This window comes from Ixodes scapularis, unplaced genomic scaffold (assembly GCF_016920785.2).
Source record: "Ixodes scapularis isolate PalLabHiFi unplaced genomic scaffold, ASM1692078v2 PGA_scaffold5__190_contigs__length_132052651, whole genome shotgun sequence".
NCBI classification, from domain to species: domain Eukaryota; kingdom Metazoa; phylum Arthropoda; class Arachnida; order Ixodida; family Ixodidae; genus Ixodes; species Ixodes scapularis.
In genome coordinates, this window is record NW_024609880.1 from 54,654,920 (window position 1) to 54,667,562 (window position 12,643).

At 44.7% G+C, this 12,643-nt stretch overlaps 1 protein-coding gene across 1 annotated transcript in view; it reads left to right on the forward strand.

Annotated features, from left to right (window-relative positions):
- Nucleotides 1-1,944: 1,944 nt before the first annotated feature.
- Nucleotides 1,945-12,643, forward strand: part of LOC120842120 (WD repeat-containing protein 75) — a 45,978-nt gene continuing 35,279 nt past the window's right edge. The window contains exons 1-6 of the mRNA XM_040213143.3: nucleotides 1,945-2,113; nucleotides 2,210-2,339; nucleotides 2,424-2,489; nucleotides 5,779-5,887; nucleotides 10,730-10,922; nucleotides 11,735-11,842. Of these exons, the coding sequence (XP_040069077.1) occupies nucleotides 2,028-2,113; nucleotides 2,210-2,339; nucleotides 2,424-2,489; nucleotides 5,779-5,887; nucleotides 10,730-10,922; nucleotides 11,735-11,842 (692 nt within the window). The 5' untranslated portion in view covers nucleotides 1,945-2,027. The remainder of the gene's footprint in view (nucleotides 2,114-2,209; nucleotides 2,340-2,423; nucleotides 2,490-5,778; nucleotides 5,888-10,729; nucleotides 10,923-11,734; nucleotides 11,843-12,643) is intronic.

Sequence of the window (12,643 nt, forward strand, 5' to 3'; positions counted from 1 at the left end):
AGCAGCGCCATTTGAATCCCCTGGTATCTGGTGGCTGTACTAAAATCAACATGGCGGCACAGCGAAACCAAAACCGAAACTGCACGGCAGCGCCATTGTGTTTGGATGGATGGTAGCTTGCGCCCCCTAGAGTTAAAAATATATATATTGTAGCTTTTTTTTTTTTTTTTTTTTTTTTTGTCCGGTTTGCGGGTTTGCGCGTTGCTTTGCCAGGCTTCTGCTGCTTTGCGGCTGGTTTTCGCATTTCAATGCTGGTTAATGTGCGTTGAAACGCACACAAGCCAGCACTGAAAAGCGTGACCAGCAGCAAAGCAGCAGAAACCTAGCAAAGCAACGAAAGTGACACATACACAAAAAATATGCATTGCTTGTCCTTTTGCGTTCATTTTTATTCAACAGACAGTAGAAAATACAGACAAAATTTCTGTTTTCCACACGAGAAACAAAGAAATGAACAACAAAACGGGATAAAACGCTAAGGTTACGTGCGACGAAGGTGATGATATGCGTCCTTGCAAATTTGATTATATAAGTAAGCATATAAGTAAAGACCGACGACGGTGTCTTAATTGCAACTAAAGGAAACTAAGCAATGAGTACCAAGAAAAACAGCTCAGCTCTTTGGTATTGAGTCTTCATCGAGAACCTGCCCATTCGTTTTTAATATTATCACTTAAATTTAGGAGTGAGTTACTGCTAAACGAAACGGAAAACCAGAGCGGATCGCTCTATCGCTCATCCTCAGTTAATCGAAAAATATTTACGCTCATATTTTTACTCCTCGCGAACAGACGCGTGAATCGCTGACAACAGTGCCAAATAAACAGCTCACAGCAAAAAGTTTGCCATCTTTTAAAGTGAGCATATGTGCTCGATCTTGATATGAAAACGTCTACACAGAAGTCTCCAGTAATTTGACAATGACATATTTCTCGCGGCGAGTGATGAGCAATCCTGAACAATGATAGGATTTGGTTTTGTGATTGGAAACCATTGTAGCTATTGCCAAAATCAAACGATTAATACTCACTACCACTGGGATAGTTAGGTTTTGTTGCAAACATCTAATCAGAAACTTATGCAAGAGAAGACCAAAAGAGCGTACCGCACGTCCATTCGAACTCGAAACCATTGATATCCCGGCTTTCGGCAGTCATTCTTTCCCCACTTGGCATATCAGGTGGTGTGTTGATGACGAAAATCCATGCTTGACCACATTACACCAACAAGTTCCCACGAAAAAGAAAAGATAGCCGCGCGCGCACGAACGCGGGACGAATCTCGCGCCGCGACGCACTCCCAGAAGCGAAACAACTCGCCGGCTCGCGTCACTCGCGCGTTCTAACGGTCCACCGACTTCCCGGCGCCAGCGGCCAGCCAGCGCATCTCGAGGCGAGAGGCGCGGGTTCGGAGAGAGAGAAAGCGCGCCCAGACACGTTGAAAGAGTGAAAGAGAAAGTTACAATAACAAGCTTCAAAGCCATTCACACTTTCAAAACAACTTCACTTTTATTTCGCATCATTAGATATATGAATCAATTTTATTTAAAATGAAATAACAAGTGCCAACAGCCGCTGGGAGCGCGGCAATCGGAAGCAGTTCGCCGGACCGGACAAACGTCATAAGTATACGCGGCGGGACGGAAGTAGCCGAGAGCTTCACCCCACTGACCAAACTACCAACTACCAGAACTACTCCAAGAACTGACCGCTACGCGGATGGTGGTGACACATATATGCATGCATGCCACGTAGACGCTTTGAAGCGACAAAACAACGCGAAATAACTTAATGTCATTTGTATTTGAGTTAGATTATTCGCTTATTTTCTGTTCCTTCCACCACTGCAGTCTTTACAGCCGTATGATGACGCTACTCGCCGCCTAACCGTTGACAGTTACTTAAAGTAACCTCCACCTGTTCTTTTATTCAACTTCCGCTGCCTACCTCTAGCAACGTTGTAAACTGTCATGGCAACTTGCAGTGGCTTGTCGCGTGCCTGTCGCGTGTAACAACAATGCCCAAAATATGACGTTTAAAGAGCAAAGATTACCCCGCTGCAAAGCGGGGGCGAGCTTGATCAAATACAAGCCGGTGTTTTCGTACGACTCCAAGTAAGTCCAGCGGCGCGTGACGCGTCCGCTTCGATCTCATCGGCACATGTGCCCCACCGGCCGGTCGCTCGCACATGGACCCTTCTTTCGTTTTAGGTTCTTCCTCGTCCCCAGCGGTCGCTCGGTGAAGGTATTCAGCTGCTCTAGCGGGGAGTGCGTTCGGACCTTCGGCAAGCACGCTGCTGAAGTCGTCGCCGTCGTCAGGAACCCCGAAAACCACGTCCAGGTAAGCGAAATCTCCGCTAGCCTTGCAGAGCGAAGCCGTAAAAACTCCGCACAAAACCGATTAAATTTTTTTTTTTCTTCCTAGGTTTTGAGTTGCTCGGAGGATGGCGTGATCATCAAGTGGGATCCTTCGGACGGATCTGTCCTTAAGGTATTTAGATGCTTTCGGTGCATGTCAATCGCCCGTTTCACCCTTTTTTTTGTGTGTGTGTGTGTGTGTGTGTGTGTGTGTGTGTGTGTGTGTGTGTGTGTGTGTGTGTGTGTGTGTGTGTGTGTGTGTGTGTGTGTGTGTGTGTGTGTGTGTGTGTGTGTGTGTGTGTGTGTGTGTGTGTGTGTGTGTGTGTGTGTGTGTGTGTGTGTGTGTGTGTGTGTGTGTGTGGGTTTTGTATGCAGCGCTTGCCAATGGGCCTTTCTAGTGCACTGTCACCACCGTAGATAGCTTTAATGTTTGCAAAAGTTTCTTAAGAAATGTATACCTAAAATAAATAGCTCTTTCTGCCACACTGGTTGTCTGCACCGTTTCAGGGTGCTTCTGTTATGTGGCCCTGACTACACAGATTGGCCAGGCAGTTTCAAACCTGGTCAGTTTCTCCAAAACGAGTGAGACTAGAAGCTCTAGTGGCGACGAGATGTTTTGGTGGCGCCTAGAGCCATATATTGGGAGACTTTGGCCAGTGGGTGTGGCGACGAAGGCGCCGGAGAGGAGAAAAGTAAATGAAAGGGAGGAGAGCGCCGAAGGAGCGAGAGAGAAAGAAGGGAGCAGAGAGGAGACGACCGCCATTTTTTAGCAACGTTGTCGGAGACTGGTCGGAGAAGAGCACTCCTGAGGCTACGCGTCGTCTGCTACGGGCCGACTTCTTTTTCGCCTGAATAAAAGTTTGTGGCCATACGCCGAAAAATATTCATTTCTTAGCTTTTTAACCCACTGAGGAATAACAGAATGTCATTTTCTTGCCAGAGCCAGCGATATAAAAGGCAATAATCGAGATTTAGATGCCGATCCCACGCATTCCGCCGGGAGAATGATCGAAGATGGCGCCCCTCCCCACTCAGGTGGGAGCAGCCGGGAGTTCATGCACATGCGCTCATGCCTCTCGCTCTAAGCTGCGAGCTGATTGGCTCACTTGGGAGGAGAGCGTTACGGCGGCGAGATCATAGACTGACCACTCTATACGGCTCTGGTGGCGCCATTTCGCGTACGCCCTCCTGTGACGCAGCTAATAGGACGCGAGCAGACAATGTGCTATGTCGAAGCACCAGGTGGCTGTGTAAGTGCATCTTTGCCGCTTAAAAATGGTTTATTTATTATAAAAATGCATATAACGTTTTTGTGAGTAATCTTTCTAATGAATAATAGCACCTCGATTTATTATAAAAATGCTTATAACATTTTTGTGAGTAAACTTTTTAATGAATAATAGCACCTCAAGGTTGCTTTTTATTGTAAAAAATATTCAAAATGTTCAAAAACAAGCCTGGAGCTTTATAATACAGCTTGCGCGGTGTGAGTCGGGGCTATTCACAGCCTTTCTGATTCTTGTTTTTCCGGATCTGTGGAGGCTGCTGTAGAAAAATGTTTTGCATTAACCAGACTAAGTGACAGGTTGCCTTCTTAGCTTTGCACGCACGCACAGTTGTGTTGCAAAGCACCGCACACTTGCTTTAGCTACGTTGAGCTTGCCGATACTGATGCTTTTATCCAAGTGTGACTCGACAGTTTCTGCCGAGCAAATGCTCCTTAGCAACTGAGGCTTGATTCCTCCCGAATTGAATACATTGCAAAGAAGTTTGTCACCTCGAAACTTCTGTTCGAAAGAAAAGCGGAAATTTTCACAAAGTCTTAAATTGTCGGCCGTGGCCCGGCAAATTCATGCGTTTGATTAATTTGTTCTATCCTATTTTTACTAAGAATTGTTAGCAAATTTAAAATCTATTGCTGAGGTGCGCATTACGCATTATGCGCATTTCGGTCCACAAATATTAATCATACAGACAATAGTAATTTTGGGGACACTGAAGTGTCACCGAATTACTACATTTAAGACTTCGATGGCGAGGTGGTTTCGCGTCATTCAGTTGAATAAGCATGGATTTAGTTGAAACGACTCAGGAAGCCAGCCACCGCTTCTTCCTGCCAGGTATTTTGAGAAAATGTTTGTTGACTGGTTTACAAAATTCCAAAAGGAATCAACTCACACCTAATAAGAGACATCACTTCACTTTATTGCCAGACCGCCCCTAGGGGGTATTGCATAAGGGGTGTGGTGTACAAAATAAACATTAGAAAAAGTGCAACATGGATTCACTGAGATAAATGAATGGTAACATTTTCTATGAAACTTGATGGGCAGTTGATGGCAGCGATGTTGTAGGAAAGGTCTTTTCAGTCTTTGGCTGCTCGGAGAAAAAGTGAGGCAGAAAAAGTGACAGCGCGGGACTGTGGGCGGGCGACTTGGAGCAGATGACCGGTGCAGTGGGACCTGCGTGCTGGGGGTGTGATGTAAGGTGCGATACGAAGCGGACAGTAGAAGAACTTGTGAAATAGAGAGAGGCCGGAAATGCGGCGACGGCAAGAAAGAGTTAGCAGACATGATTCAGGTTTTAGGGACAATGCACTGACATCGTACGAGTACGAAGCATGAATGAATCTGGTGGCTCGATTTTGAAGTGCTTCGAGTGCATTGATAAGCTATACTTGGTGTGGGTTCCAGATTGTGGGTGTGTGTTCAAGTTTGGGTCTGATAAACGATTTATAGGCAAGTAATTTCACGTGTTGCGGCGCATGGCATAGGTGACGTTTTAAAAATCTCGGGGATCTGTTTCCAGAAGAAATGACGCAACACGCAGCAACGGAAAGGCGCTTTCCAGATAGCGTAGGAACGGTGGCAATGCAGTGTTTGGAAAACCTCTTCGACTGGTGTGTTTAGCATCCCATCCCATCCTGCATCGAAAGCGGCATCGAGGGGGTAACCAATGATGTCACATGCACTACCGTATTGTGCCGTCAAACGTCATGACCCTGGCCGCTAGTCATGGGAGTTCCAACAAAAAGCGTGAGTGAATGCGGGTGTTGCCGTCTTCTCGACGTTCAAACTCCTGGCTGCAGAGGCTTTTATAGACTGTCAAGCTGGAGAGCAACCTGCATCTGCTGCATCCAGCTTCGCTGCTGCACCCCTGCCAAGACCGAAATAAGCTACAGCGTGACACTTCTGTGACATCATTGGGTAGAAATTGAGAAACCATGTTTGAAATACACCAGTTGGATACGCGTTCCAGGCACCATAGTGGCAGGAACGCCGGTGTTTAAAGCACACTTGGCATATTGGTGGCGGCGAATGGCAGCCCTTTGTGGCATCCATGTGTGCTTCAAAACGCTGGTGGCAGGTGGCACAAAATTTTGTGAAAAGGTCTAGTGACAACTGTGTCTTGACTGTTTGCAGAAATATGAAGTTACGGCGCCTGCATCCAGTGGAGGGAACAGGGATGTGCTGGCCGGCTTTTATGCACCACCATCCGGCTCTGCCTGGTTTTGCCTTCGAGGGACACCAGGTGACTTTTTTAAAGTTTTCAGTTGTTTGTCGGGTGCTACTGCATTAATTCATGACTTCTTTTGTAACTCTTTATGAAAGACAGCAAATATGATTTTTCAGCACTAACCTTTTTAAGAAAAGCCTCAATATTCAGGCTGAACCTCCTTCTATGGTGAAGTCCAAAGAAAATGTGAAGGTGGCAGAAAGCAAAACCGTGCTTTTTTAAAGACAATAGCTTTGTTGTTGTTGGTGTTTCTTTTTTTTTTTTGGGGGGGGGGGGGGGGGCAGGGAGGAGGAGGAAGAGAAAAGAGAAGCATTGTGAACTAGGCAAGAGAACTTTATTGATTGACATGCAATCGGAGAAATTGTGAAAGAGCAAAGTCCTCGCATAGCAAAGACCAAGTTTTGCAGGACCTACTGTGAACAGTTTCTTTCATATGCACTCTATACATACTTGGTTTCATGTAAAAATAACTTAACAGTATTTGCTACTTCCACTGCCTATAGGTGGCACCACTCCTTTTTCAAAGTGCCGGGTACAGTGAGGGTCGGAGATTGCGTGCCGGTATACCAGTTGCTGAGCCTGTCTGGTGTGCTGGCTTCATTGAGTGACAGAAATTATTCCTGCTTATAGTCGAATCTCATTAATTCGAGCTAGATGGGGACCAAAAATTTGTTTGAATTACCAGGAGTTTCTTCCCATAGAGACGCATAGCATGGGACCTGCATGTAAGTTTGAATTAACGAGATTAGACTGTACAAGGAAGCTGGGGTGTTTAGTGTGGGTCACCTCTTTATCCTGAGAACAAAAAGGGTGTTTAGCGTAATATTTACACCGGGAGGCACATTCTAATTCAGGAACGAAACCGAAATTGACTTCTATTTTGGAGTAAATTTCTCAATATAAATGTTAATTTCGGTTTCACTCCTAACTCAAGACGTGTTTCGCAGCATAATTACTGAGCTAAAACAATTACAGTGATGTGATTGCTGCACCAAACTGCGCCAAACTGCGCCAAGGGGCTAACCCTGCTACATGCTGCTACATTTTGCCAAAATATGGGTAATCTGCGCCAAGCCTGCGCCAAAGGACCAATTTTGGTCGCCTTTTAAAACCGAAACTAAACTGAGTACCGTAATTGAGCACTCATGAGCTAGGTGGTGCAAGCAGCCATCCGACACAAAGTACCCTGCATCAATCGTTCATCCGGTCTTGCATGATTTTTCCCGCCGTCTCTCGTCTCGCGTCTTTTTAAAAAAAAAATTCAATGATAGACGTGGGCGTGTGCGGACGCTCCGACGCTAGCGTGCTGGGTACCAGCCATGCCGTCATGCAGTGAAACGAAACCATGTTTTTGCGCGGCGGGGGTTACTTTATGGGCTGAAGCACTCGCCCTGAAAGCAACGGCCGTGGCCAAACTATATTTGGTCCCCGCCTGTCAGTCACCATGGTCGCGCGGCGTCGGGTGTTGCCATCCCCACGTCACTGCAGTTATGGCACTTTCCAAACTGAAACGTAAGGACCGCCGCAAGGTTATCAACATTCTTGTTTTTGTTTAAATCATACGCTACTACAAAAATTCCTCTTTAATTCAAAGACTGCTGTGCCGAAGTAATGATTACCTAGGTTTCTCTCAAAAGGCCTTCTTTTGAATGGGACCCCGGTACATGAAAAATCTGCTGCGAAAGAAAGTTGAAGAGAAGTGAGCTAAAGCAAAGAAGGTAATGTCTGCACGCTGAACCCGCGCAGCGTGCTTATTTGTCTCGAGTTCAGTCATTGCACAAAGCCCTCCAAGAACTTGTTGACCCTGACTCGCGATGTCTTTCATCAATGTGCCCAGGTTCTTTTTTTTTTTTTTTTTTTTTTTCTTTGTTTAGCTTGTACCTCGCCTGCCGGACTGGCAAGCACGTGCCGCTGGACTGTTTTTTTTTTTTTTTTGTCGTATGTTGGACAGTTACATTTTGCATACAATTTTGGGAATTAGTTAGAGACAGAGCGGAGTGGCATGGTTTCGATCGAACAGCCATCTCCGCTCGCGCGAGAATTTCGCATTGCACGGCAGTAGTTAGGTGTTTCATCAGTTAGAGACTGCCTCCATTTATTATATTACTAGTCAACCTAATGATGTGATAATAGAGTTTTGGTACATCGTGTTTTCGGGTCACGCTATTTGTAGCGGGAGCTCGCGCTACCCCCTCGATGCATGCTCTGAAGCGAGCGCCTGTAGCTGTAGCAGGCCTTTGAAAACGATCTACTAAAATTCTCTATTTACTACTAAGGTGGTCATTTTCAAATAAATTTTAATATGTGCAGTTTCGTCTTATATATTCGTATCATTTAACTGAAGCATTGGAAAATGTGTTATGTCATTGGCATTTCAGTTACATGTTGAAAGACTCCCAGGTTGTCTATCTTGACAATAATTGGTTGATTGTGGCGAAAAATGTGTCCTTCGTTTGTCCACCACCTAAAATTAATATCTCTTTTTTTTTTCTAAGATTATCTGCTCCAAAAGCCACATTCGCTGCTCCGAAGCTCTGTTTTAGCTGCTCCAAAAGCCAGTTTTGCTGCTCCAAAACTCTGTTTTGGCTGCTCCAGAAGGTGCTCCAAAACGGCTTAGGCCAATCACATCACTGCAGTTGTTTGCGGCAAATTTATTCCGCAACATACGTGTGCTATTCAGGCACTTCAAAATATTTTTTGAGAGTAGAGTGTTCCGTTAATGCGCCTTAGAGGCAACATAGAATATTGTATCTGTTGAAAATATCAGCTCTGGTGTTAATACCGTTTTTTGTGTTCTTGGCTGCTTTTTTTCACTCGGGTAATTGTCATGTGAAATTAATAAACTGTGGGCCCTTTAGCGGGGTTTTGGGCATTTAGATTAATAATTGCTTTCACATTATTTCCAGCACAAAAATGACAAAATCAGTCAAAATTTTACATAATATCGCTAGAGCTGGTGATTTTAGAATAGGTTCACAAAACCCATAAATGTTTTGGAGTTAGTATTATGGGTTTTTCAGCCCAAAAAATTGGATGGGTCTTCTCTCGGGGGTGGGCATTCGTACGGGAATTCGCTAAGCACCCAGATCGTAAATCACCTGAATGCTAGTGATGGTGCATGTCAGAATCCCAATGAAACAACCTAACTTCTGTAGACACATTCAGATAAGCGGCCATTTTAAGGTCATTACCCCGAAATGAAATGATATGCATCATATTTTCCAATGTATAAACTTTTTTTTTTTTTTTGAGCGCGTTATATAACGATTTGACTTATATGCATTTTTTTTTCCTTTCAGTATAAACCTTTATTGTGCAAATTTGCTTCAGGGGTTATATCTCTTGTTTGATTCATTGATGAAAAATCAAAATACACGTGCAGGCTTATCAGGGCAGTTTTGCTGTGTCAACCATAAAAAATAAAAAATGTCAAATTTTGGAGGTTTTGCGTGCCAAACCAACTAAGGGCATCTGGCACGTGCCAGCGGAGTACCGAAAATTAATTAGGACTGCCTCGGTATTTTTTTGACAAGCAATCGAAATCTCAATTGCACAGTGGCTTCCTTGGAATGAGCCCCTGTCAGATTGCGGGCATCTCGGTCAAGATTCGAATTTGCCACCCGGGAATCCGTAGGCTTTGCCTTATGCCTAGACTTATACAAAAGAATGATTTATGTACCGCCTTTTTTGTGCAAATACCCCTTTATAGGGAGGTTTGTGCACTTACAGTGAAGTTCAAGGCAAATTTGACTTGCAGGGAAATACCACTTGAACAAACTTCGAGGGACCTTAAAGGGTCACCAGAGTGAATCCTGAGACTGTCTATTTTTGGCAATAACTTAATCTACGGGCTCTGAGCGTCCTGAAAAGGCCGAAATTACACTCGTGAGCGGCCAATTTCTTATTAAAAATCTAATTAAACATTGTGACACGCCCCCCTTTTCGCGCCTCGGAGCGGACACCAGGGGGTGCCGTCAAAAGGCATTGTCAAACAACAACTCTTTATTCAAATGTAAGCTAAAAAAAAAAAATTGCTTTATTTATATGTTACTATACAAATTTTTCAATTTGCGAGCAAAACCAAAATGGTACCCCTGTGGGATGATGATGATAGTTTTTGTACCCATCTATACTCCGTTCACCCTTAATAGGCTGAGACTAGAAGCTCTGCCTTCAGTGCGAGTCTTCTGCCTTTGCTAACACAAGTGTGATTGTGCAGGGACACACAACTAGAGCACTGCGGAAGCCAGTGAGCTCATGCTGAGGGCGGAACTTCAAGTCTCAGCTTAAGGATGAACGGAGTACACTGTGCGCTCTGGGGTCCAGCGAACTCAGTGTGCCCACTAGATGGGGACAAATGCTATTCTCATCATCCCACTGGGGTACGATTTCGGTTTCACCTGCAAGTAAAACAATTTGGATTGTAACATAATTATTAAACAGAAAAAAGTTTTTTTTTTTTTTTTTGACATATTTTTGTATTTTGAAACATGCCTGTCCTAATCAAAAATAATATTTTCTTTTTCTTTTTTATAGGGTTAGTGTTTTTGTAAGTGCCCCTTTAAGAAAAAGCAAGTAAAAGTTTACTCAGCTGAATGCGTTGGCCAATATGGGATTTTGCTGGGGAACAACCTTTGGGTTGCTCCGAAAGAAATAAACTTCAATTCAATTGGTTTAAATTTTTCAAAAGTTTGTTTATCCGAGTTTATCCAAGTGGTATTTAACCCTATAGACCGGAAAATATGGTACACCTTGCCGAAGATTGCAATAGTGCACCTCTCGACGTAAAACCTCGATCCCGATTCTGCCCGGCCTTGCGGCGTCTTGGTGCTGACTCCGCCGGCTTTTCTCTCCAAGGTGCTGGGTGGTGCAGGCTGGAGACGTGTCCCGCGGGAGACGACGAGGAGTCCAGGGTCCTCGTCGACAAGGTGTCGCTCGGCGGCGCCTCCCCTGTGGCCTTTGGCGGTCCCTCGTGCGGTCTGTACGCCGCCATCCGCAAGGCCAGGCTGTTTGTCGGTGACTGCACAGCACCGGCGTCTCCGCTGAAAAAGTGAGCGCGGCGCAGTTGTTCCTCGCCCTTTCGGCTACTGGTCCCTGGTTATAACGAGGCACCGCGTGGCCGTGGACAAAAAAAAGAAACCGATACGCACTGCATGCGCACACAAACCAGCTTTGCGAGAGAAAGCCTATGTGCATGTGCTGTGCTGGGAACAGCGCCTTTGCTGTCTGTCTCAATAAGCCCTCACTAAAGTCTGGCAGATGAGGCCCAGATGAAAAACTGTGCATGTAATTTTGTTTCTTTTCTAAAATTATACATGTAACAAGCTGTTGACAAGTATCTGGAGAAGATTGTTAAGCATTAAGCAGTTTTTTCATGAACAGTTGATGCCTTGGTAATGGTGCAGAACAGGGTGTTTAGAAATTTGTTAAACAGTGTCTATGCTACACAATTTCAGTTAAAATGTCAATACCTGCTGCACAGAGGTCGTTATACAAGTGTCGTATGAGGGTTATGGGACTAATTGGGACGATCGAATTAGCAAAAAAAAAGCCAGAGAAACTCACAGAAGTCGTCTTTAGAAATGAACGTAAATAGCTGATGCGAGATTGGGGCGTGTTGGAAATAGTGATGACCTTGCCGATACAGCGCTGACTTCAGTGCTAAGTTACATTCAAGTCAGCGCTGCATTGGCACTGCTCATAGTCTTGTTTTAACGTAGCGATATATGTGGGAACCGGCCTTCAAAGGGGCTCTGAAGCAATTGCGGCACAAAGATGACGATGTGGGGCTTCGGGGGAGCTGGCGAAGGATCGGTGGAGAAACGGCATAAACGGTTTTGTGTTACCTGTCTACCTTTTCAGGTTCTGGTCAAAAGGGAAACAGAATGGGGTCCACTTCACCTGTGTGACCTGCCATCCCACCATGAGGACACTTGCGACGGGAGACAGTCTGGGCTGCATCACGATCTGGTATGCCGTGCGCTCCTGGCACCTCGGTGCGCACCTGTCTGCCCACCTTGTGCGTGCAGACTTGTGCTGCAAGTGTTACGAAGGAGGCTCCAGGCCTTTGGAATTTCTATTCTGAGTAAATTCTCTTTTCTTTTTTAGTTGCTTTTGTGTCAGAAATTTAACTGCTACCAGAGTTCACTTTCATTCAAATATTTCCATTTTCTGAAATTTGGCGTTTACGAGAGTTTAATTTTTGTAATATCCCCAATTCTCCACACTTGCGAATGAAGAAAAGGAGATCACAGATAAGTCAAAGTCACAAGGCCCTTTTTATTACATGTAGCATTCGTGCAAATTTTGCAGGATGGCTGGTACAAAAACACTAACTCCTGTGTGTAAGATACTTATACTGGCTCCTCCACCTTTTAAGATATATCTTGCAGCGAGCAATTACCCTAGCCACTTTTCCAGTTTTGAGTTTAGACTAGTGTAGTCTGAGCTCAGAACTGAAACAGTGTTCGAGTTCTCAGTTTACCAGAACTGGAAAACTGAAACTGGATCAAAGTATGATATGGAACAGTGTTCCATTTCATACTTTGATTAGGTTTATTTATGTTTGAGAAATATGCTAACATACTGCACCTCTTGTCCTGAACGAACATTGACCATAAACCCTTGTTCGTTCATGTTAGAGGTTAGAAAGGAGACGAGGCTGGCGTCTCACGACAGCTGACCTGCTGGTCGGTTAAAATTAATCTAAAGTGTCTCGTCTCTTCAATTTTTATAAATTGTTTATTTTTTAAATTTTGAATTTATGAGTTT